A 25,057-nucleotide genomic window follows, 5' to 3' on the forward strand; every position below is an offset into this window, starting at 1 on the left:
CCCGCCCCGCGATCACGTGCACTACAGGTCCCGCCCCGGCTCCGCCCACTCCACCCCCTTCCCCTAGCGATTCCTGCGGACCTGGCTGCGGAGACGCCAGGCCACCCCGAGTTGCGGCGCACGGTGGGTGAGTTCGCGCCACTGGCGGGTGGCGAGTGGGTCCGAGGCAGAAGGCTGTAGGGGCGGACCGAGGTCACGGAGCGGGGACGGCCGACCGGGGGATCCAAGGAAGCGCCCTTCTCACCGGGACCCTTCCCCCAGCGTCCCCTCCCAGGTCCTCGGGCCCTCAGCCGTACTCGGGGTCCGCTTGCTGCGGACAGTCAGCCAGCGCGGGCTCCGCGATTTGGATTCCAGGATCGGGGACTAGTGGCATCGTGGTGGGTGGGGAGGAGTGGATTTTGCCCAGAGAGGCGCAGTCCAAACGGGGTGGGGGTCTGGGGCCAGCTCTGCGCGTAGGGGGCGCCAGGACCCTAGAGGATGCTGCGCACCCTGAATTAATGGAGGAGCCTGTGTCATTCTCCAGAACCAACTAGAATCCCTGGGGCCTCTCTAGGGCCACGAATGCTACAGGTGGTGGCTGGCTAAGAAGTGGCCTCAGTGCCAGAGACGCCCCCCATCTGCGCTGCAGTCCGCAGTAGTGGGTGGAGCTCACCATGCTGCGCACTTGGAAATCTCAGAGCCCCCCATCAGGGCCTACAGGCCCCCACCCACGCATCCTGCCAGCCTCGGGAGGCGCCCGCCCAGGACCCTGCTTCTGTCTGCACTAGTCTGGTTACGTTCCCAGGGGAGGGAAAACAAAAACGAGAAATTCATCTTCAGGCTTCCAGGAAGAAGCCATTTGTCAGCCTTTTGTTAAGTTGCTGTAAGAGTCGTTGATAGGGAGGGAGGGGCACCCCAGATTTAGGCAAGTAGGATTCAGGAACAGTTAGAGGTGAGGGTGCAGGGTGGACCTGCGCCTTTGGTCCAGGCCCCTCTGTGGTTGGCTTTCTCTTAGGGGCTCTGGGGAACTTGACCCCTCTGGGAAGTCGGTGCCTGCTCCTGATGCCCCTGGACCCCTGCTGGTGTTGCTGGGCTCTCCCCAGGTCCCTCTCTCAGGGTCCCTGACTGTTGCTTTCTGTTGCCTGTCCACCCTAGGGATGCCCTCCTCAGTGAAGGCTCTGGGTCAGGCCAGGTCCTCGCGCTCCACCATGGCCCCAGACAGCTGCTGCTGCTCCCCTGCGGCTATGCAGCGGAGGCTGCCCATCCTGGCGTGGCTACCTGACTACTCCCTGCAATGGCTGAAGATGGACTTCATCGCTGGGCTCTCGGTTGGGCTCACAGTCATCCCCCAAGCTCTGGCCTATGCAGAAGTGGCTGGACTCCCACCCCAGGTGAGGTGTCTGGCCCCTTGCCAACCATGTCCCCTGTCCACAGCCTGACACCTTTCCCGGCCTTGGGGCCTACCCTGAAGCAGAGCAAAATTGAGTCCAGGCACCAGCACATGCCCTACCCTAGGCCCCCAAGCAACCCCTGGTCTGTAACATGTGACTGCCTTGGGCACCCAGCCAGCTCAGGGTCCAGCTGGGGCCAGAGGGGTGACTCATGGTGGCCTAGAGAACACTTCTCCAGACACAGGCAGCACTAGCTCCCCCACCACACACACACACACACACACATACAGACACACACACACACTCTTCATCTGATCATCAATAACTTGAGCCCAAGGTGGTGCAGATAGAAAAAACGCCCCATTTTTACTTCAGGTCTGCAGTGTGGCTGGAGGAGGGTGGGAGGTACACCCTGCCTGGGTGCCCAGTACACAGCGGGCACCACAGGTCCCCTGTGTTTGCACCTGGACACCAGGTACGTGTGTTAAAGGCCTGGGCCTCCTGGGTGCTCACCGCTGTCTCCCCAACAGTACGGCCTCTACTCTGCCTTCATGGGATGCTTTGTGTATTTCTTCCTGGGCACATCCCGGGATGTGACTTTGGGCCCCACGGCCATCATGTCCCTCCTGGTGTCCTTCTATACCTTCCACGAGCCTGCGTATGCTGTGCTGCTGGCCTTCCTGTCAGGCTGTATCCAGCTGGCCATGGGCTTCCTGCGTTTGGGTGAGACTGCCCCCTTGCTGGGGGGTGGGGAGGACTCCAATTCTGCTTTTCCTAGGGTACCAAGGCCACTGGGGTTGGCATTTTCTCCTTTGCATCCCAAGAGCCATCCTTATGTGGGTGTGTGAAGGGGGTGCCCTCAGGGCCCAGGGTCCCCTTAGTGCACCCCACATGGGGTGTGCCATCCATCAGTCCTTAGCTGTAGTGTCTGCTCCCAAGACCCACCCCATCACTCCCCCAGCCTCCTCATTCTCTGGAACCTGGTGGAACTGGGGCCAGCTCAGTGTCCCTCTTGGCTGCCAGGTTTCCTGCTGGACTTTATCTCCTGCCCTGTCATTAAGGGGTTCACCTCCGCTGCTACCGTCACTATTGGCTTTGGACAGATCAAGGTAGGCCTGGTGCCCACCAGGACTCTGCCTTCTGACAACTGCTGGTCAGCACAGGGTACCTAGGAGCAGGCCCAAAGCCCATCCTGTTGTTTACAGTCAGTACACGTCTCGCTGTTTGGGGTGACCTGTCTGTGGACGAGAAGCACACAATGATCCTGTGGGGCCCCCGCAGTGGTACATGACCCACCTGGGGAGATGTGGAGTGGTGGTCAGCTTCCGTGACAGGGTGCTTGGTGGGCTTACAGGCTGGTTCTGTTTGACCCGTTCCTCGGTGGGTCACAAGTCTGGGGCCAGGCTTCCCCCAGCAGGTCGTTTCCTGACCCTGGGTAGACAGCATGGTCGTCGTGTTTTTTCCCAATTTCTACTTGATGTTATTTTAAATGCCGTGGTTCATACTTCTGTTTAAATGCCTATAAGAGGCTCTGGACCCCATGACCCTCCGTTATCCAGGAAGGAGCTTACTCCTGTTACTGGGTCTTACCTTCCTTGGTCCCAGCACTGTTCATGGTGTAGAGCAGGTGAGCACCCATTGGAGTCTGTGTGGAGTGGACCTGAACTCTGTCCTGCAGGTGGGGCCCTGCGGCCCCCAAGGGTATACTCGGGGCTGAGGGCCACACCCCTGCCTCGTGACCAGCACTTCCACAAAGCACACCTCCCGGGACTGGCCCTGGCCCTCTCTCCTCTGATAAAGGCTGAGGGAGCAGCCAGGAGAGGAGAATGTGTACGGAAGGTGGCCCCTGTGTTTGTGCTAAGCACGGGGTTACACTTGGGGTGCCTTTAACGGTCTCCTGCCTCTCCTTAGGAGGCAGGCTGTCATGCTGGCGTTAGGGTGGAGGGAACAACTTAGCATGTATGTCACATGCACATACATCCAGCTATCTGAGCACAGGTGGTTGGGGAGGGTCTGCCTTTATTTGGGAAACTTTTTTTTTAAGTGTAACTGCTTGGTTTGGTTTGGTGCTGGGAATTGGGGAATGCTTCTGTGGGCTGGAGTGGAGGGTGTCTTCTCCCTGCCTTCCTAGTAGCAACCCTACCCCGCCCCCACGAAGTTTCTAAAACCTTGATTAGGTGGTGACATGCAGCCACCTGACCTGCACAGGACAGTCGCCCCCAGAATCCATCAGTGTGGGCTGCGTTTCCCCACCTCTGTGTTTGCCGGCAGGTTTGGGGCATCAGGGAGGGTGTCTCCCCCCCCCCCCCCGCAGTCTGAGCCTGGACTTTCTCTCCAGCAGGCCCCAAGCTAGAGCAGGGAGGGGAGCCCCTTCTCCCCAGGACCCCAGGGCTGCGGTCGGGGGGAGGCCGTTGGCCGGACCCCCAGCGCCCCCGCCCCGCGGCAGCTCCATCCTGTGCTCTGCGCGGTGTGATTTTTCCTTCCGGCAGGGCTGGTGTTGGGAGTGGCCGACGTGGCCTCGGGCCAATGGCCGCGGGGCGGGGCGGGCCTGTGGCTGAGGGATGGGGCCTCAGGCCAATGGCAGCGGGGTGGGAGGGCTCCGGGCCTTGTCCCGGGACGTCTGCCGGTGCCACAGTAGACCACTTTGGGGTGACCTAGAAAGGTGCCACTGACCTAAACATTGTGAGGTCCCTTCCCCGGAAGTAACCATCACCTCCTGCCACGGGACCGGGCAGGTGGTCCCCCCGGAGCTCCTGGAAGGGGCCTGGGGTCCCGGCGCAGGCCGCTTGGAACCGGGGGCGGGGAGTGGGGTGCGTGGGAGGGGCCCTGGGCAGGGCCTCTGACTGGACGGGATCTCTGTTTGCAGAATCTGCTGGGACTGCAGAACATCCCCAGGCAGTTTTTCCTGCAGGTGTATCACACCTTCCTGAATATCGGAGAGACCAGGTACCCTGTTGGCTCTTCTCTGTGTGTGCGGTGCTGGGGATGGACCCAGGGCCCTTGCATGCAAGGCAAGCACTCTGCCAGCTGAGCTGTGTCCCAGCCCTCCCCCGCCCTGTTGGCTTTTATCTCTTCCCCAGTTGAGAAAGCTCATCCTTCCAGCCCCTCCCAGTCCCTTCTTCACCCCAGGTGGCACTTGTCAGCCTTCTGGCCTTGCCCCTCTCAGAGGTTCTCAGAGGTCCTCAAACCCGAGCTGGGAGCCAGTAGGACACGCAGAGGTAGACTTGCAGGTCCCAGCTGGAGACCAGGAATCCTCTCCAGCTCTCCTGCCAGGGGGATCAGAGGAGGAAATGATTTGGGGGAGCAGTGGAGGGAGTGGGGGAGATCTGGATGGCTTCTTCCCCCTCTGCTGCTGACTGGCTTCCCGCCTGGCCAGGAGGGGTCAGCCCCCAGCGGGCAGTGGAGGCGAAGACTGATAGTCCCAGCACGTCAGTCTCAGACTGGAAGGGGCCTCACTGACTGCATAGTCCCAATCCCCCTGCTCACTGAGCAGCTGCAGTCCAGGGAGCCAGGTGACTGAACACCAGGCTGGTAGCCCTGCTATCACCATGACAGGCCCTTGACCCCGTCCTGCGCAGGGCTGTGTGCTCACTGAGATCTGAATGGCGTTCTGAAGTAGAAGGGGGATGCAGAGCGGTTGGGAGAACACAGGAAGAGCAATTGAGAGAGAGCCTTCCAGCGAAAGCCAGGAAGACAGTGGGACCCGGGGCTGCTGGGTTGGGTGGTGACCGGTCCTCTGTCTGCAGGGTGGGTGATGCCGTCCTGGGGCTGGTCTGCATGGTGCTGCTGCTGGTGTTGAAGCTGATGCGGGATCACGTGCCTCCCGTGCATCCTGAGATGCCGCCTGGCGTGCGGCTCAGCCACGGGCTGGTGTGGACTGCCACCACAGGTAGGGCCCTTCTGTGAGGAGCGGCTTCCACCGAGGTTGGGTGCACCCTGGGCCGCATGCTGGGGCCACCCAGGGAGCCCTGCACCCACCCTCTGGAGAGTGTATGGTCTGGACTTGCTGTGAGCATTGGGTGTTAGAAAGCCCCGGGTGGTCCTGAGTTACAACCAGAGGCGATTTGGCCCCCAGGGGACACTTAGCAATGTCTGGGGACCTCTCTGGTTGGCAGTACTGGGGAGGTTGTGGCTAGCATCCAGCGGGCAGAGGCCAGGGATCCCTGAGTGACAGGTACACAGCCACCTGCAGCAGTCACGCAGCAGAAGCACCAGCACTGCTGGGATTTCACACCTGGTCTGCAGGGTCCCTGGGGACCAGATCCCACCGAGTCTGGTGGCTGTTCCAGCTGCGCTGGCCAGGAGTGAAAGGGGCTCCAGGCATGGAGTGTGCAGGCGAGTCACAGTCAATGAAAGGCCTATTGGGGAAGCCCGAGTGACGGGGTGGGGGTGGAGGGACGGCCATTGGCTGCTGAAAGGCCATTTCTACGCAGGAGGAACCCTCTCCTGGTGCATTCTGTGCTCTGGTTGCCAGGATGGGCATAGAGGTCCTGTGGCCGAGTACTGGTCAGTGGCGCCCAGGGAGGGGGGCCCACACAGGAAGACTGGGAAGCGTTTCTGTCTCTGAATGGCCCGAACTGGGGGTTGCTTTGGGGTACTGAGAAATCCAACGGCCACAAGAGGGAGAGGGAGGGGGAGGGGGAGGGGGAGGTTGCCCTTGGGTCACCTCCCGCTGTTCAGGCTGGTTCCCATTTGCTGTGGTCACTTACCAGGTCCTCTCCGCAGACCTGAGGCTGTGGGCAAAGGCGAGGGCTTGGTGGGGGCAAGACCTCTGGGTTAAGGGTGGAAACATCTGGCTTCCCGTCCCACTGTAGCCCTGTGTTTGATCTTGCGGGGACTGTCACCAGTCTCTGAGCTGCAGTTCAGTCGTCTGTGAATCTGCGACAGTAGCCCCCGTGGAAATGCTGTTGTCTGACACTGGATGCTGCAGTGTGGCCCCGACCAGCAGCCTGGCACCCTCAGGCCCCACCCCAGGGGGCAGAATTAACCTCTGCATCTTCTGGGGATCCCCAGAGATTCCCAGGCATACCGAGTGTGGGGAGTGCTGCCCTGAGTTTCTTAGGGACTTGTTTTGTATTCTCTTGTGAGAGGCTTGGTCAGGTGGGGCCAGGGGAGGAGGCAGGAGAGGCTCAAGGAAACCCAGACTTGGTTAGGGTCACAGGTCCTGAAGCAGGGGGCGCAGCAGGCCACTCAACCAAACCAGGAGGAAGAAGGGAGGGGAGGGCAGGCCTTTATGGTGGCTTGCGGGATGAAGGTGAGGCTGGGCAGGGCCAGCGGTGGAGCAGCCAGCTGAGAGGTTTCAGCCAGCCTCGGCTTAGGGTGGTCCCCAGTTGCCCAGCGGCTGGCCTGGGGATGACTGAGGCGGAGGATGTTGCCTGCTGCGGGCACTGGCCAAGTCTGCATGTCACAGATGCCTCTGGCTTTCGCCCTTCGTTATTAAGAATTGTGTAGCCCTGGGGGCTGCCGTCTCCCCCCACGTAGAAGGGTTTTTCAAAATGTCAAAACGTCATGCTGCGGGGCATGGTGGCACATCCCTATAATCTCTGTGGCTCCGAGGCTGAGGCAGGAGGATTGCAAGTTCAAAGCCAGCCTCAGCAACTTAGTGAGACCCTGTCTCAAAATAAAAAATAAAAAGGGCTGTGGATGTGGCTCAGTGGTTCAGCACCCCTGGGCTGAATTCTTGGTACCAAAAACAAACAAACAAACCACACTCTACAGGCTGCTTTCTCCCCAGAGCATGTAGAATTGTTAGCTTTAAACTAATAAAAGTGTACATTTCTGCTTGTGATTCTTGAGGATTTTTCCCACGAGGAAATTGAGGCTCTGGGAGGTAAGAGCTAAACAACCCTTGGACCCACACTGGAGGAGGCGGAAGGAGGACTGGCCCCGTCCCCGCGTTCCGCGTTGTTGCGGACTGGTGTGTCTAGGGCCTGCTGTTTTTTATCCATCTTTCTGCAGAACCAGTTTCATTGATTATGCTCTTGTTTAGACCTCCTTGATTCCTGTTCTGATCTTTACTGTTTCCTTTTTTTCTACTTACTTTGAGTTAATCTTTTTTCCCCACATTCCTAAGGTCAAAGCTGAGGTCTCTGGTTCGACATCTGTGTTTTTCCCGTGTGGATGCTGGATTGCTATAAATCGCCCTCTCAGCACTGCTTTAGCTGCATTCCACAATTGTGATATGTTCCATTTTCATTTCTGTTCAGTTCTAAGTACTTTCTAATTTCCATTTTGACTACTCCTTTGACTAATTAAAAATGGATTATTTGGTTTCTCATTTGAACTGTGGGAATTTAGTTTTCAAATGGTTGGAGATTTTCCACTTAGAGTTTTGCTGTTTATTTCTAATTTAATTTGGTTGTGATCAGAAAACACACTTGGTATGAGTAGTTCTATTTACATTTATTGAGATTAGTGTATGGCCCAGAACATTGTCTTAGTGATTGTTCTTGGTGCAGTTGAAAATATGTATTCAGGTGTTACTAGTGTTCTGTCAATGTCAGTTGAGTTGATAATTTTAGGTCACTGTATGTTTGCTGGTTTTCTTTCTCCTTTTTTTTTTTTTTTCCTTTTTGGTACCAGGGATTGAATCCAGGGGTGCTTAACCACTGAGCCACATCCTTAGCTCTTTTTATTTTTTGTTTTGAGACAGGGTCTCACCAAGTTGCTGAGGCTAGCCTCAACCTTGTGATCCTCCTGTCTCAGCCTCCTGAGTCACTGGGATTACAGGTTTGCTCCGCTGTACCCAGCTCTTTGTGCTTTTGTATGCCTGAGGGAAAAAAAATATATTTTGTCTCTGTTTTTCAAAGATTGTTTAGCTGGATGTAGAAGTCTAGGTTTTTAGGACTGAGGGTATGGCCCAGTGGTAGAACACTTGCCGAAAGCTCTGGGTTCAAAACCCAGCTCTGCATAAAAAAGTGAAAGGATCATGTAGATTGATTGTGTGCAGCACCGTACAGATGCCACCTGCTGTCCTTGGCCGGCACTGTTAGACCCAGTATGCTCTTGTCCTAGCTTTGCCCTTCTGTGTGTGACCTTTTTCTCCACTGATTTTAAGATACTCTCTTTGTCACTGTCCCACTGCCCCGTGTGCTCCCACGTGGACTTGCTTACTCGTGGCCGTGTGTATCTGGGCCACGTTTCCCACGCTGCAGCGACTGGGTGCGACTGGGTGGAGGCCAGTGACTTCCCCGTGCCCGCCGTGACCGGGTCTCGCGTCTCCCCGTCCCAGCTCGCAACGCCCTGGTGGTCTCCTTTGCGGCCCTGGTGGCGTACTCCTTTGAGGTGACCGGATACCAGCCTTTCATTCTAACTGGGGAGACGGCCGAGGGGCTCCCCCCAGTGCGGACCCCTCCCTTCTCATTGACCACAGCCAACGGGACCACCTCCTTCGCCGAGATGGTGCAGGTGAGCAGAGGGGGGTGGGCAGCCTGGTGGGCCTTGCTCTGGGGAACTGGAGAGTCCCAGGTTGGACCAGCCCCTGGGCCGCCAGGTCTTCCTGCCTGGAGCCTGGTGTTTCTCCCGCCCTGGACGCTGGCGGGGCTGCATTTGCCTGGCGGCCCTCGGTGGCTTGCTCCTTCCATCAGGAGGGGACATCTCCTCACCTGGGTGGGCTCAGGTCCTGCAGTGGGTACACGGGTGCCCTTGCCGCCATTGGAAGAACTGCTCCTGTGTGGCAGGTCCCTCCCTGGCCAGACCCACCCCTCCGTCCTGAAGTCAGGGAGAACACTCCTGGGCGCTCACTGTCCCCTTCTCTCTCTCAGGACATGGGCACGGGGCTGGCCGTGGTGCCCCTGGTGGGCCTCCTGGAGAGTATCGCTGTGGCCAAAGCCTTCGGTAAGATGCTCCCCTGGCCCCGAAGGCTCACCTGCCGCCTTCTTGGCCTGCCGCCTTTTTGCTGGCTTTTATCTGCTCTAACTTTTAAGATTAGAATTTTTACCTAAGTAACCCGTGGTCATGTGTTAAAGTGTGTGTGTGTGTGTGTGCACGCGCGCGCGTGTACGCGCACGGAAAATCCAAGATCTGAAACGCTCAGAAGTGTGAACCGCGGCGTGTGCCGACTCACCGTGGGTCAGCTCAGCTGGCGAGGCCTGGGGGCTGCCCCATCGGGAAGTCTGTGCCTCTGTTCCAAGACCTGACACGCTCCTGGTTCCCCGGGTTCTGGGTAAGGGACGCTCACCTGCGGTGCTGAGCAGCCCGACCAGGTGCTGGTGCACATGCCAGCAGCCTGCTCAGTGTGGACGTGAAAGGTGCTGCTGTGCGGCCTGTGCCAACTTCCAGGGTAAATGCTCCCACCTTGGCTGCCCCCGGGGACATCACTGAGTGAGCAGCCTGGGCACGGAGTTGGGCAGAGATATGCGCTAGCCGCCCTCTTCCTCTCCCAGGTAGACGTAAGGAGCCTCGGTGGGAAGGGGAGGTCGTGTCAGACTGAGAAGCAGAGAGTTCGAGGGTCACGTTTCCCTTCGCCTGTCGTGTGGTGGACAGCTCTGGTTTACTGGCCCAGAGAAGCCTGCAGGATTGACAGCACTCTGCCTCCTGCTGGCTCCCATGGCCGGCCGGCCCCTCCCTGCCTCAGCACCTGCTTCTGCTCCAGCACCTCTGCTTCCCTCCTGCACGTTGAGGCTGTTGGGTCCTTGGCTGGTCCCGCCACACAGTGGCTTCCAGCTCCGAATCATTCATGCGGATGGTGCCCTTGTTCCCGTCACGGCCCCTGTGTCGGGGCCTAGGCTGATTCTGAAGGTTGGAGCCCAGTTGGCAGAGCCTGGCCCAGCATGAGCAACTGCACTAAAACACATACACACACACACACACACACCAGCGTGATTGACCCTTCGGGGCTGTTGCCTGCCCAGCCTGGTGTGCCGGGGTCCATTCTTCCCCCAGTGCTGTGCTCTCTCCATTCAGAAGAGACTCGTCCATTCAGAAGGGTCTCCCAAACCTCCGCGGCTGTTCAGAACCACACCAGTGCCTTCCACCCACAGCTCCTGACTTCTTTGCTCGGTTCTATTTCTCTGGGTGTCTTTCTCTTCTGTCACGAGCAGCAGCACAGAGCGTCCTTCCTGGATCTGCATTTGGGGTTTTCCCCTTCTCATCTGTCACTTGGGCCTCATCCCCTTTCTTCGAAGCCCCCGGACCACCTGCCTAACCTGCAAGGCTGTGTGCTCTGCAGTTGGGCCGTGGTCCCTGCACCCCCACCTCTGGTGACTCACCTCAAAATGATTTTTATGTGCGTAAATGGTCGGAAAAGCAGAACATAATAATAATATTTTGTGCTTCATGGAAGACCCAGGAGCTTGATTTCAGCGTGCTCAGGGCCCGCCCTGGATCTCAGCCCTGCTCCTCTGCTCCTTTGCCTGCCCCACAGCAGAGCAGGTGGAGAGACTCACACCTGCAGAGCGTGGAACGTGGACGCGCTGGCCCTCTCCCAGCAGTTTGTCCTGAGATCATTGCCCTGTGACTTCTCGCAGACTCTTTCCCGCCTCTTCCTCAGATTCCGAGCCTTGAGCTTTCTAGCCATCTGACTTGAAATCAGACGTTTTGGCTTAATATATTCGGGTCTTACAGAAGCAACGTGAGTTTGTTGTAAAAAAGAAAGGAGAGACAGATACCTGTTGTCCCTCCTAGGCTGGTTGACTGTTAAGATTATGCTGTTCTGCTAGACGCGGTGGCGCACACCTGTAATCCCAGCAGCTCAGGAGGCTGAGGCAGGAGGATCCTGAGTTCAAAGTCAGCCTCAGCAAAAGTGAGGCGCTAAGCAACTCAGCGAGTCCCTGTCTTTAAATAAAATACAGAATAGGGCTGGGTGTGGCTCAGTGGTCGAGTGCCCCTGAGTTCAATCCCCAGTACAAAAAAAAAAAAAAAAAATGACACTGTTGTGTCTCACGCAGCACCTGCGTGCACACTGTGTGCAGGACCCACACGCACAACGCCTGGCACCAGCCACGTTTCAGATTTCCGAGATTTTCAGATTTTGGAATGTTTACGTAGGCTTCACTGGTTGAATATCCTCCATTCAAAAATCCAAAGGCCACGATGTCCTGTACGAAAGCTTTAGGATATTGTTTGAGCCCTTGAAAAGTTCTGGACTTTGGAACACAGTGGGGTTGGATCTCTCCATTCCATGTGCGCAGGTTGAGTCTTTCGTGTGGGTTTACACACGCGCGTTTACAAGGCTGGGTGTCGTACGCGGAGGTGCAGTGCCTGTGGTCACCGCATGAGAGTTTTCCTTGCAGTTTTGGTATCTGGTGACAGTGTTTGTGTTTGTTTTCTTTAGCTTCTCAAAATAATTACCGCATCGATGCCAACCAGGAGCTACTGGCCATCGGTGAGTGCCCCGCAGCCCAGTGCCTATCATCTCATGTTGCTGAGTGGTTCGAGGTGGCAGTGCGCGTGATGAGCTAGTGGGGCCTTCTGAAATACTAACTTGGGTCTATTCTCAGGTATCTAGAGGCTCTGTCTAATCCCCGGGAATAGGGTGGACACATGCTCGATTCCCCCCCTTCAGTGCCTGCTGTGTACCACACCTGAGGAGCTCCTGCAATGCCCACTCAGGGGCACCCCAGGCCAGGGCTGGGGAAGGGTGTGGCCAGACAGCTGCTCCCGAGTGCCCCCCCACAGGCAGGCCAGGTGGGTCAGTGGGAGGCAGGCCCTCCAAGTCCAGGTTACAGCTGCCTTTTCCTGTGCTTCCTTTGTGTGAACTGACTTCTCCAGGGGTACATTTGAGACCGTAGGCATGAATCTTAAATTTAGTTAATCTATGCTGGGTTTTGGTGGGGAGGGTACCAGGGATTGAACTCAGGGGCACTCGACCACTGAGCCACGTCCCCAGCCCTATGTTGTATTTTATTAGAGACAGGGTCTCACCCAGTTGCTTAGTGCCTCGCTGTTGCTGAGGCTGGCTTTGAACTCGCCATCCTCCTGCCTCAGTCTCCCAAGCTGCTGGGATCACAAGTGCGTGCCACTGCGCCCGGCTTATCTGGGCTCTTTTAATGTGTTGTGGGCCCGGCCTGCTACCATCCCTTACCCTGGGAGATGTGCACCAGTCCGGCCTGGGCAGCCCATGGTCCTTCCCAGGGGTGACCTGGCCAGGTCTGGGCTCTTCTGAGGGTCTCAAGGGGACGTTGGGATGCTGTCCAAGCTCCACTGATGGGGTAATGCCCCGGTGGCTGGTGGACTTTCAGTTTCCCAGGAATTGCACGTGAGCAGAGGAAACCCACGGATCCCCCAGCACTAGACCTCCCCACAGGCTTCTCAGAGCTGCCCACACCCATCACTCCAACAGCACGTCCAGCCCCCTGCAGCAGCAGCAGCAGCAGCAGCAAAGAACTGGTGGCCTGGAGCCTTCCATGGGACCAGAATTCCCCGCTGCAGCCCAGACAGCGCTGGCCATGAGAGGCCAGGCTGCTGAGGGGATGTACGCCTCCTAATCTGAAATGGGCCGCAGTTTCTCATCTGGTGCACAGGGAGAGGCTGACCTGGGTCCCACAGGAAGCCCGGGCTGGGGGGACTGTCCCACCAGGGGCAGCAGAGTTCTATTCTGGACCGGAAACCCCCAGGAGTGAGGGCGGTCCTGTGCAGACTGCGGGCAGGGCATGGCCTCTGCCACGGCCGCTGACATCTGGGCCCCTCGCTCTCGGGACATGCCCTGGGCCGTGTGACCTGGAGGCCCTGGTGCTGAGCAGCCAGGCCTAAGCCACCTGAGGGCAGGCCTCCAACCTGCCCCCCGCCATCGTGGGCTTTGCAGAGTGGGGGAGACTGTGGTGGTTGTGGACGGGGTGTGGGGGGATGCTTGTGGGCAGCTTGGGGTTGGCATGGGCTGACACCAGTGAGGCTGTGGGCCTGGGCTCTCCCATGTGGTCAGTCCGAGCCACCTGGGGGAGACAGCATGTCCCTCACTTTGGTGGGCCAGAGCAGCAGGGCAGCGGAGGGGTTGAGAGGACCCTAGTAGAGCTCTGAGGGTGGTGGCCGCTGTGTCCTCCACACACTGCCTCCCGTGGCCACACCCCTTCCAGAGGTGATGGAGTCCCATCGCAGTGGAGCAGGGCCAGAGTGGCTGGATAAGGCTAGACCTGGGGCAGGGGCTGGCTCCGGGGCAGGGTGCTCGCCTGGCCCGCGCGCGGCCCTGGGTTCCCTCCCTAGTTCCTCTCCCTGTGAAAGGCTGGCGTCACCCTGGGCCCACTGGAGGGAGACTGTGGCTGGCGTTTTGCCCTCAAGGCAGGAGGTCAGGCGCAGGCCCCGGTCACTCCCACGTCCCCTGGCCTTGCTCTTGTCCTCCATGTCCCCTCTCACGAGCTTCTTTTTCTCCCCAGGCCTCACCAACGTGCTGGGCTCCCTCGTCTCCTCCTACCCAGTCACTGGCAGCTTTGGGAGGTCAGTGACCGTGTCTTTCCCTCTCTGCTCCTTGAGGGAGGACCCAGCCCTAGGACCCCTCTCCCCTAGCTGGGCACTTTGCCGCCTGGGACTCCTTTCTCCTGTCACAGCCCGCCTGGCTTCATGACTTCCCACTCAGCTGTGACCACGTCTGCAGCGTGGTGGGGTGGGGCTCATGCCTGCCCCTCAGGGTGGCATCTGGGCTCCCCGCTCTGTGCTTATCACTGGAAGTTCCCAGCACGTGCAGGTGCCCAGTCCCGACAGTGGAGGTGGAGGACTGAGGCTCTGCCCTGTGGAATTGGCCTTGGGGCCACGCCCAGACCCCCCCCCACACCGCAGGCTGCAGGCTGTCCTTGAGTAGCGGCCAAGTGTGGGAAGCCCAGCAGAGCCTGGGTGGGGTGGGAGTCAAAGCAGAGGGCTTTCTCACTGTTCTGGATAGGGGAAGCCGCGGGTTTGAGTATCGCACTCGGTGGGCCGCCTGCCCAGCCCAGGTCCCTGGGAAGATCAGCCGCCCGCCCTTCCTTACTGATGGGTCTCTGTTGACTTACAGGACAGCTGTGAACGCCCAGTCTGGGGTGTGCACCCCTGCAGGGGGCCTGGTGACTGGTGAGCCCCTGTGTTTCCCTGTGTCCCTGCCTGAGGGCATGGGGAGGAGGGTGGCAGTCCACAGTTGAAGGGGTCCCTGCTTGGCTGGCCACTGAGTCAGCACCACGTGACAGTAGCCCCTGGGGCCCGTGGTGCAGGCGGTCAGTACTCGCTCCCCACCCTCGGGGGGCTGGACCTGGCCCCTGAGTGCTGCCCCCTCCAGGTGCGCTGGTGCTGCTGTCCCTGGACTACCTGACCTCCCTCTTCTACTACATCCCCAAGGCCGCGCTGGCTGCCGTCATCATCATGGCGGTGGCCCCACTGTTCGACACCAAGATCTTCGGGACACTCTGGCGCGTTAAGAGTATGTATGTGGGCCAGCATCGGGGGCCACGCCTGTCATCCCAGCCACTCGGGAGGCTCAGGCAGGAGGAGGGCAAGCTGGAGAACAGCTGGGCAAATTGAGCAAGATCCTCTGTCAAGATGGAAAGGGCGGGGGTGCGGTCAGCAGGAGAACCTGCCCAGCTGCGGAGGCCCTGGGTGCAGTCCCCAGCGCTGCAAAAATAACAAGAAACATCATGTGCTGGTCCAAAAGCAGAGAGCACCACAGCTCTGTGTCTCGAACCCCAGGGCCACCTCGGCCACTCACCCCCACTAGTCCACTCTGTTATCTTGCCTAAGAAGTGAGAACTTAGGCAGTTTGTGTGTGTCCTTCCCAGGACCCCAGTGAGTCACCCAGGGAAAGGAGTGGTGGTTTTCTTGTGTCCCAGGGCTTCCCGTCACGTCACATTTCATCTTAGGGTACCTTGGCACACGCTGACACACCTGCGTGCAATTTAAGAGCTCCCTAAGGGAAACCGAGGCTCAGGGGGTGGAACGTGTCCGAGTCACATGTGTTGGGGGGACTCTGGGGCTGCACTTTGCCCTCGGGAAGGAGATCTGCAAGTCTGGGGCTTGTGGTCCCTGTACCCCGCCTCTCCTGGGTTCCTTGATGGCCCCTTGATGAGCCCCCTGCTCCCCTCCCTCCGAGGTCCCTTGCGGGAAGGCCCAGGCTGGTCCTGCCCGCACCTCAGCCACAGGGAGCTTGTCTTCCTCTGACCGAGGCCCGGGTACTAGCTGAGGTCCGTGGCTGCTGCCCTGAGGGCCCTGGGGCTGCTTTGGTTCCGTGACCACCCTGGCTGCAGCCTGAGGACCAGGGGCCGCCTGCTGGCTGCATTGGCTTGGGTAGGGAGGGCCCAGGGGCGGGCACCCCTCAGTGGACTCCTCTCCCAGGGCTGGACCTGCTGCCGCTCAGCATCACGTTCCTGCTGTGCTTCTGGGAGGTCCAGTACGGCATCCTGGCCGGGACCCTGGTGTCCTTGCTTATCCTCCTGCACGCCGTGGCCAGGCCCAAGACCCAGGTGCGGGCAGGGGCGGGGTGGGCACACGAGGGTGGGCGTCTTTGCCTAGCTGTCCCCGTGTCTTGAGTGCCCCCCTCAGCTGCAGTCACCGCTGGGCCCGGGCGGCCTCCACAGTCCTGGCCTCCTGCCAGCGCCTCCTGCTGTCCTCCCTCCGCTGTGCTCCCCTGGGGCTTGCTGCTGGGGACCCGCGAGGCCAGGCAGAGGCTGTGTCCAACCTGCCTTCTGGACTCTCTTCCCTCTCCCCTCCCAGGTGTCAGAGGGGCCGGTTCTTGTCCTGCAGCCGGCCAGCGGCCTGCACTTCCCTGCCATCGAGGCCCTTCGGGAGGCGATACTGAACCAGGCCTTGGAAGGTACGTGGCTGGGCCGAGGTCACTGGGAGCTCCTGCCACCCTCTCTTACCTGGCCCTGGCTGTCAGGACCCGAGACCCAGCCCAGCCATCGGGGTGACACTCGCCTGCTCCCACTTTCCCCCGTGGGCCCCCGGCCCCAGACCACCTGCTCTCCGCTTTAGCCAGAAGCACAGTGCCTGCCGGGGGCATGTGGGTCCTGCCTCCCTGATGTCCTCACTGGGCGTGACCGAGTGGCCTGCCCCCAGGGTCCCCACGGCGCTGCGCGATCCTGGAGTGCATCCACGTCTGCAGCATCGACTACACCGTGGTGCTGGGCCTCGGCGACCTCCTGGAGGACTTCCGCAGGCAGGGGGCCGCCCTGGTGTTCGTGGGCCTGCAGGTAGGCGTGGTCTGACCCGCCTCTGACCTGGTCGTCCTCTGCCTGACCGTCCCCTTCCGCCTGTCCTCAGGGGCCACTCCCTTGCTACCTGGTCTGCCTCTGCAGCCGGGCTGCACTCTGCCGGGGACGTCTGGCTCCAGAGCCGCGCCTGGCCGTCACGTTTGCAGAGCACTCCTCCTGGTGGTCTCTGGAGACCGTTCGTGTAGAGACCCCTCCCCTGGCAGCAGCCCCTGGGCAGGCTGCCTTACCCCCAACCCCAAAACACTTCAGGCTTGTCCAGCCAGGCTGCCCACCCTGCATGTCGGTTGGGAGCGCTGTGCCCTGGACTGGAGCGCGTCTGTCCACAGGTGCCAGTGCTCCGCACTCTGCTGGCCGCTGACCTGAAGGGATTCCAGTACTTCTCCACTCGGGAGGAGGCAGGTGGGTGCAGGGGACATTCTCCAGGGGGCTGAGAGTCCAGCATGTCCATACCCTTAGGCATCAAGACAGGGCAGGACAGGACCCAGGGAGCCAGAAACTGGGAAAGGGGAGAGCCCGAGGGGCATAGGTGGAACCCTGGGCCCTCCTCCTCTGTAGGGATGTGTGTGTGCGTGTGTGTGTGCGTGTTTGAAAACCAAGAAATAGCTTAAACTTCCCCCTGTGCATCCACCAATCAAAAAATGACATTTCAGTCATTCTAGAAAGTTTCCTCCTGTCCTCATGCCCTTACCCATAGAGAGGACCACTTTCCTAGCTGGCCTGGTGGCCCACACCTATAATCAGCAACTCAGGAGGCTGGGACAGGAGGACTGCAGGGTCAAGGCCAGCCGCAGCAACTTAGATCCTGTAAATGTGAAAAAGGGCTGGGACGTGGCTCAGGGTGGAGCTTCATCCAGCGTGCTCAGCGCCCTGGGTTCCAGCCCCAGTGTTTTTGTGCCTGGCTTCCTGAGTTCTCACATCCTGCGAGTCCTCTGGGCTGTTACTAGAAGCAGCTCAAACGCTGAGGCCCAGCAGGTGAGGGAGGCTGGCACAGCTACGGGAAGCCAGTGTCTCCCAGCAGGGAGATGGCCCACGCAGGAGGGTGGCCTGCTCGGAGCCTCGGGCCGGGGATGCCGGCCCCCTGGGCAGACCCCTCCTGGGGCACCTTTAATGCCATTGCACGACTGAGCCACCTCAGCTCTGCTCTTTGAGATCCTGAATGTCTTGTGTCTTTTGCAGAGAATCACCTGCAGCAGGACCCAGGGACCCAGCCCTACAACAGCTGTGGAGACCCTGTCCCCGAGCACAAGGTCGCCCTGCTGAAGGCGTGACCAGCCCGGGGGGCGTCAGGTGTGGGAGGTCGCCCCAGCAGGTCCCTGTCACTGAGATTGGATACCGGATGCCGTCTGATAGTCACGCTGGCCTGATGGGGATGAGAAGGGCTGAGGTGACCCCAGAGGAAGAGGCAGCCCGTGGGCCCCAAATGGGACTCCCGTGTTCTTTGGGACAACTGGAGAAACCTGCCTGTCCCGGGGCACGGACCTTTGTAGGAGAGTGGCTTGGCAAGAGCCCTCCAGAGTGACAGACCAAGTGACAGCAAAGGAACAGGGTTTTGCGCCTGGTGGGCGAGGAGTGCTGTCCCAGCACCTGCCCGGGTTCCCGCAGGAGCTCCCGGGAGGAGTGGGAGGCCGTGTCTGGGCGGCAGATCTTGATGCTGCATCCGTCTGTGGCCCCGAGGACACCGAGGGGTGCAAGGACTTCAAGTCTGTTTGAAATGATTCTGTTCTTTAAATTGAAGTGATAGCTTTGGTGTTTTGTAAAATCATAAATGCCTATTGTAAAAAATGCAGGAACCGCCCCCCCAGGTCCACTCTGGTGATCACCCAGAACTTCCTGCTCCCTAAAACACACACATCGGTCAGCACCGGGGCGGGCTCCCGGCTCCCCGTGCTCCCTTCATGGTGCTCTGTGACCCACATTCTCATGTCATTTGCTGTGAATTACTTACTGTGATGATGAATAGTGTCAGAATAAATGTTTTTAATCCCCAGGTGGGACTCCAGTGTTCTCTGGGACAACTGGAGAACCCTCCTGCCTGTCCTTGGGGAATGCACCTTTTGGAAGAGTGGCTTGGCAAAAGCCCTCCAGAATGACAGACCAAGTGACAGAGAAGGAACAGGGTTTTGCACCTGGTGGGCGAGGAGTGTTGTACCTGGATTTTGGACTGAAATGTTTTGCTTAAAATCCTTGTTTGTTTTTGTTTTATTTTGAGGGTGGGATTTTTTTGGTGGTACTGGGGATTGAATCCAGGGTGTTGAGCCACCGACCACACCCAGCCCTTTGTATTGATTTTTTTGAAATTTTGAGACAGGGTCTGGCTAAGTTGCTGAGGCTGGCCTTGGCCTTGGATCCTCCTGCTTGAGCCTCCTGAGTCACTGGATGGCAGACCCAGTGTGAATTTTATAAGCCCAGAGCATCTCAGTTTGGAGCAGCCACCCCCAGAGTGGGGGGACATCATGGCTGAGGCCAGGGACAGCACAGTGGTGGAGTGTTCCCAACCAGGATCCAGGTGCTGCTCCGAGCAGATTCTTCTGCACATCTTCATTCACACCTTGGGCTGCAAGAAAGTCAGCCTCTGGGGTGGAGGGGGAGGGCCTGCCCAGGGCTGTGCTTGAGGCCAGGGGGTCCCAGCTTATCCGCTGTGGTGTGAACTCGCTCTGACCCTTGACCTCCACACCTAGAGGATCCTCCCAAGGGCTGCAACTTGGGTTGAGCTGAAGGTTGAGGCGGGTGTGCAGTGTGGCCGAGCTGGAGACCTGACCTCCTTCCTCTCTGTTCCCCGGGAATCGCACCTGCACCCTCCACGTCCTGGGCTCCACGTCCACGGAGTCACCCTGACTCCATCCTCCTTGGAAACAAAGTCCAGGCGGGGCTCAGTGGTGCACTGTCGTTCCGGTGCCTGGAGGCTGAGGTGGAGGACCACCAAAGGACCACAGGTTCCAGGCCAGCCTGGGCAGCTCAGCCAGACCCTGTCTCAAAGAAAACAGAAACCAGCCGGGGATGTAGCCAAGTGGTGCAGTGCCCTGGGGTACCAGCCCCAGGACCAAAAAAAATAGATTTTTAATAATAAATAAAGGAAGGCCACCAGAGTGGAACCAGAGGGCTGGTGGGAATGAGGAGAACACCCATTTCTGACTGAAGCATGATTTTTTTGGGGGAAAAAAAATCCTTGTTATAAAATGTGTTTTCTGTGGCTGTGCCCTTTATAGACTCAGCCAGTCACCTGGCTGAGCGCCTGCCCCCACCCCGCCTGGAGATGAACCTATCCCAGTCCTGTGCACTTGCGCAGGGCCCCGGGGGCTTCCCAGAGCACTCCCACCAAGGCTAGAGGCTGCTGCCTGTCCTGGGCTGAATCCAGCCCGTCCGCAGGGGAGGGGGGCTCCTCATCCACGGGGCTGTGAACTGGCCTTACTTGGAAATGGGGTCTTTGCAGATGAATTGGTTTAATTCTGAGTGTATCGTAGTGGGCCACGATAGTCCCTGAACCTCACACAAGTGGTGTCCCTGTGAGAAGGGACAGAGAAGCCCAGACACACAAGGTGGACACCCAGGGACAGTGGACACAGCAGCACACCTGGGACACGGCTCAAACGTCCAGTGCTCTGCCCTGCTTGAATGTCGGTGACCAGTGTGGAGAGGGCAGGGGGTTGGGATGGAGTCTGGCTGCTGGAGTGGGAGGGTCAGGGTCATGTGCAGGGGCGGGTGTCCCAACACCTTGTGTGTGTGCTCGAGTGCAGGTGTGTATAATTATCTCTTAAATAATAATAACTATTTTTGGTACCAGGGGTGCATCTTGCTGTATTGCCGAGGCTGGCTTTGAACTTGAGATCCTCCCACTCAGCCTCTCAAGCCACTGGGATTACAGGCATGAGCCACCGCACTAGGCCGCCTGGCTTCTCTTTTAATGGATGGTCTCTTGTTATGGCCCCAGCTGGGCTCAAATTCCTAGGCTCAAACTGTCCTCCTGCCTCAGCCTCCCGAGTAGCAGAGTCCACAAGCACACACCACTGTCTGATTCAGTAGCTGTAGAATTTTGATTGAGGTGAAATCACATTTTTATAAAATTGCCTTCCCCTTTTCTGTGGTGCTGGGGATTGAACCAGGGCACTCTGCCTGGCAGGCAAGGGCTCTACTGCTGAGCTTTCCAGCCTCAAGAGAGGCTACTAAGAAGTAGCAGGGATCCCAAGGGTTCACCGTTGTGCGTGGCCTAAAATCAACCCTTTTAGCTGGATGAGGTGGCGCACACCTGTAATCAGTTTGGGAGGCTGAGGCAGGAGGATCGAAAGTTCAAAGCAGCCTCAGCAAAAGCAAGGCACTAAGCAACTCAGTGAGACCCTGTCTCTAAATAAAATACAAAATAGGGCTGGGATGGGGCTCAGTGGTCAGTGCCCCTGAGCTCAATCCCCGGTACAGCCCCCCCCATCAAAACAAATTAACTCTTTCAAGTAACAATCCCGGGAACTTCAGCTCATAATTTTGCCCAGCTGTCCCCTGGTCAAGCTCCAAGCCATTTTCATCACCCCAAAATAGAGCCCTGTCACCATTAAACAGCTACCTCAGATCCCTGCCTCCCCAGGCACCCACAGTCCTAGCGCGTGCACAGCCCAGGCGCTATGGCAGAGCTGCAGCCCCGCCCTCACCCTGTTCTCTGCCCTCGGGCAGCCATGAGGGTAAACGGGTGCCCTCTCAACATTTTCAGCAAATGACCCAGAAGGGGAAATGCTTTTGAGTCTTGAGTGAACCAAATCAGGGTTCATTCTCAGCAGTCCCAGCGGGCCAGGGCCGTGGGACAGGTGGCCCAGAGCCCCTGAAGACCCTGGAGCCAGGTGAGACAGGTTTCCTGAGGAGGGCTGCAGAAGGTCCCATGGAGGTGGCTGGAGAGGTGCCCTGGGGCTTCTCCAGGGAAGAGAGCTCATTCCCCAGGGCATGTCCCTCCCCAGGGTGCTCTGGGCAGCACCAGTCCCCCGGGAGGGGTAGAGTGGGTTACAGAAGCAGAGCAGCTTAGCTGGCTTCGTCCCACGGTGTGACCAGCACCCGAGGAACTTGGCAAGCACCCGAGAGAGCAGCTTTCCCAGACACACTGACTTGCCCTGATTCCCAGCAGCAGGGAGAACGCCAGGGTCCAGGTGGCCATCTGGCCCAGGTGTGCTCTCCTTAGTGCCTTGGTGGGGCCAGGTTCTTGTGAAAAGAGAGGGGGACTTACAGGACATGGTGCTCAATTCTCCTCCTTTTTCAGGGATGACAGGGGGATGAGGAAGAAATGGAGCCTCACAAAGGAGGCTGACCTCCCAGGGACCCAGCCAGGGAGTCCCACGCCCTGCTGTTTTCAAGGCTGCTGCAGAATTGGAGGGGGGGTGGGGCGTAGGGGGGCTAGCCAAGTCAAAATGCTGCAGAAGTCACTGTCCTTACAGGGACCCACCATTTTTCTTAAATAAATGCTCCCAGGTCGCTGCAAACTTCTGGTTAATTTCCAGAATTCTTAAAAAGCCAATTGGGGCTTTTTTTTTTTTTTTTTCTTGCAAGTTTTCTCATTGGTTTTGTGGGGGAGAGAGTTCTCAGCAATCCCTACTTGATTTTCTCTGATGTCTGTACAGTCCATATTTAGGAAATGAATGAATCGGCATCATAAGACCCCTGTGAGGGAGGGCAGAGACCCACTGGCTGACCATGCAGTCCAGTTAGGGGTTGCAGCCAGCACTAAGAATATAACTAGTCCTGCGCACAGTGGCCACACCTGTAATGGGGCTGAGGTGGGAGGGTCACAGGCTCAGGATACCTGGGTGGCTTGGTGGGGCTGTGTCAAAATAGAAAGGACCAGGGTGCAGCTCAGCAGTGAAGTGTGGTGAAGGAGGTCCTCCACCCGCTGCCTGACAGGGTCACAGCCTGGGGGGTGCTGCAGCAGGCCCCGCCCTCTGGGAACCCATACCGCAGGGAATGTTAAGGGTTTTGTGTATGATACCCACTCACGCTATGGATAACAGGGCATATGTCCATCAGAATTAAAGGAAGCGTTGCCTCAGACTGCGGGAAAATTCCCAGAATGAGACTAAGGGTACATTTAAGACATGCCCCGAGGTGTGTTTCCATATCTCCCAGGATACAAACCGTAGTGTTATTCCTCAAAAATTCACATGGAAAAGATTGCAAATCAAGGTTCCTGAGAAAAGCCTAAGCAACAAAAAATGTTTATCCCACGGTTAACGATTTACACTCAGCCCCTCATTCTAAAGCCACAACCTGTGCAACAGCCTAGTCACAGAAAAACAAGTGCTGGGCCAACAGGACACGGACCACCGTGGGTAGCTTACTCTCTTAAAGGGGGATCATGGTATCCCCCTCGAGGACAAGAGGCTAATAAGAATACATTCCCCCACTACAGACCCTCCTTTGCCTCCCACAGGAGTTCATGATGAGAATGGAAAACACATATTAATACTAATGGCAAATGGTTGAGGTGCAGAGCCTGCCCTTCAGTTAAAGATCAAAAGTCCGGAGGCTTGGTGTGCTTTGACCAAGGATCATGAAGCTCTTGAAGAAAGCAGTTAAATAGGCCATATGAAGAAAGGGAATCACCTTGGAGACTGAAAATAGAATAATGTGGAGTTAACACAGATGTATTTCAGAGGCACTTCAGAGTAGTAGGCTTTCCCTATTTTAAGTGTGTTTACTGGGAGTCTGGATTAGAAGTAAGAAAGCTTAATCATAGGTATGCTTTAAAGTTAAAAGTGAATAATAGGTCAGGAGACAGTCGGGTGGCGTGGTCTACACCTAGTGACTAAGGTCAAATGGAAAAGGTTGATCATGACTGGCCAAGGCTACAGGAAAGTGTTTTAAACAAGGTACTCAATGTCTTAGGTGATCGATATATGTCAGAAAAGATTGTAACTCTTGAAAATTCTGTAAGTCAAAGAAGCTTCAGGCTTTGAGACTATCCACTAACCACCTCAAAAAACACCTGCAAAAAGGTATAACAGTAAAGGCTCCTCCCGGGGCAGGGGCCGCAGGTCCTTTTGCAGGCTGTTGTCCCGTCTCCTGCGCTAACGCACTCATCCTTCAGGACCCCTGGATCCTTGCTGGGGCAGGTCCCCGGCAGGAGCTTGCCTAATGTGGGAGACCTTGGTTCCATCCCCAGAACTACAAACAAGCAACCCCCGTGTCCCTGGGCAGGGGACCGCGCCTCGAGCTAGGGAGGCGACAAACTGCCGGGGCCTTCCTGGAAGCTGAGGCTCCTGGATCGGGTCAGGGAGATTCCAGACCTGGTGCTCAGAGTCACAGGCATGAGTCTGTCAGAGAGGACGGGAAAGGGGAGTGGGACCATCCTGGGGATGTCGGGAATACCTGGATGCATGAGTTCTCCAGAATGGGTGGGCACGGCCAGCCTCTAATCCCGAAGGGGCTGTGTTCTAGAACCTGGCCAGCCAGCCCAGTCCACCTGCTTCCACCTCTGACCTAATGCAGCCGCCCTTCCCTCTGGTTGGAGGAGCTCGGGTCACAGCTTACAGGACTGGATGATTTAAAATTGGGGCATGGGCTGGGGATGTGGCTCAAGCAGTAGCGTGCTCACCTGCCATGCGTGCGGCCTGGGTTCGATCCTCAGCAGCACATACAAATAAAGATGTTGTGTCTGCCGAAAATTAAAAAAAATAAATAAATAAAATAAAATTGGGGCAGGCAAAGGGAAGGGCTGGTGAAGGCGCTCCCCCTCCCACTGTCTCGACAGGGTCATGGTGAGATAAGTGCTGGCAAAGCCGCGCTGGTGGGAAAGGAAACCATGAGACCCTTTGTTATGGAATTGGGACTTTTCATTTTCATGCCCAAGTTCCTGACAGGAAGCATGTGAAGTTTTAGATGGCTAGAACAAAATAGAAGGCTGCTCTACTATCTCAGCCCACTGAGGACAAACTGGTAATGGACAACAATCATTCTCCGAAAGGTCATGAGAACTTTAGGCACCACATTGATTATATCAACTAAGAACCCAAGCCATATCCCCGCCTCTTAGAAAGCCTAAGTATTATGCTTAGTGCACAAACCCACCATATATAGTTTTATTTGATTAAGGGAAAGTTATGTTATGCATTTAGGAAAGTTAAGGCAAATAAAGATACATTCCCTCTTTTCTATAAATCTCTTTTACCTCACATAGGGACTTATGATGAACATAGTTAATATTGGCAACAAGTGGACTGATGTTCAGAACTTGCCTTTCAGGGAGAGAGATTACGAAGATATAAGAACTAGTGTACCTTGACGAAGAAACAAAGAAACTCTTTGAGAAAGCAGCTCGACCAGTTTTATGAGAATAAATGTAGAAATTAATTAAAGTAACTAACTAAATAAATAAATGTAGAAACTAAATAAATGTAGAAATTAATTAAAGACACATATTTAGAATAATGTTAAAATATTGTTTTATTTAGATCCTTAAGTTTAGAATTCTTAAGTTTTTAGCTGTATGGGTCCTTAAGATGCTTTAAGAATAGTTTTTAGACTTTAGGATATTTTAAGTGTAAGATTTAAGGGGACTTCTTTAAATGGGGATCTTAGAAACAAAGTCAGGTGTACTTTAAACTTAAAGTTTGATGA

The 25,057-nt window shown here is 57.1% G+C and overlaps 2 protein-coding genes across 4 annotated transcripts in view; both read left to right on the forward strand.

Moving 5' to 3' along the window:
• The window catches only part of Gaa (alpha glucosidase), a 139,217-nt gene that overhangs the window by 78,625 nt on the left and 35,535 nt on the right, over positions 1-25,057 (forward strand). The window lies entirely within an intron of this gene.
• On the forward strand, positions 60-18,655 carry Slc26a11 (solute carrier family 26 member 11). Of its 3 annotated transcripts, none has more exons than XM_027955542.2 (17): positions 60-127; positions 1,135-1,370; positions 1,901-2,093; positions 2,394-2,479; positions 4,237-4,316; positions 5,117-5,259; positions 8,602-8,777; positions 9,134-9,206; positions 11,644-11,694; positions 13,679-13,739; positions 14,290-14,345; positions 14,548-14,688; positions 15,597-15,724; positions 15,975-16,074; positions 16,320-16,453; positions 16,801-16,873; positions 17,651-18,655. In XM_027955542.2, the coding sequence occupies exons 2-17, from the start codon at positions 1,137-1,139 to the stop codon at positions 17,740-17,742; spliced, it is 1,821 nt and encodes a 606-aa protein (XP_027811343.2). In that variant the 5' UTR covers positions 60-127; positions 1,135-1,136; the 3' UTR covers positions 17,743-18,655. The 3 variants fall into 3 exon arrangements, with proteins under 3 accessions (XP_027811343.2, XP_027811345.2, XP_027811344.2); XM_027955543.2 differs by having other exon boundaries at positions 85-123; XM_027955544.2 differs by lacking the exons at positions 1,901-2,093; positions 2,394-2,479.

The sequence above is a fragment of the Marmota flaviventris genome, chromosome 17 (assembly GCF_047511675.1).
Source record: "Marmota flaviventris isolate mMarFla1 chromosome 17, mMarFla1.hap1, whole genome shotgun sequence".
Taxonomy (NCBI): Eukaryota; Metazoa; Chordata; class Mammalia; order Rodentia; family Sciuridae; genus Marmota; species Marmota flaviventris.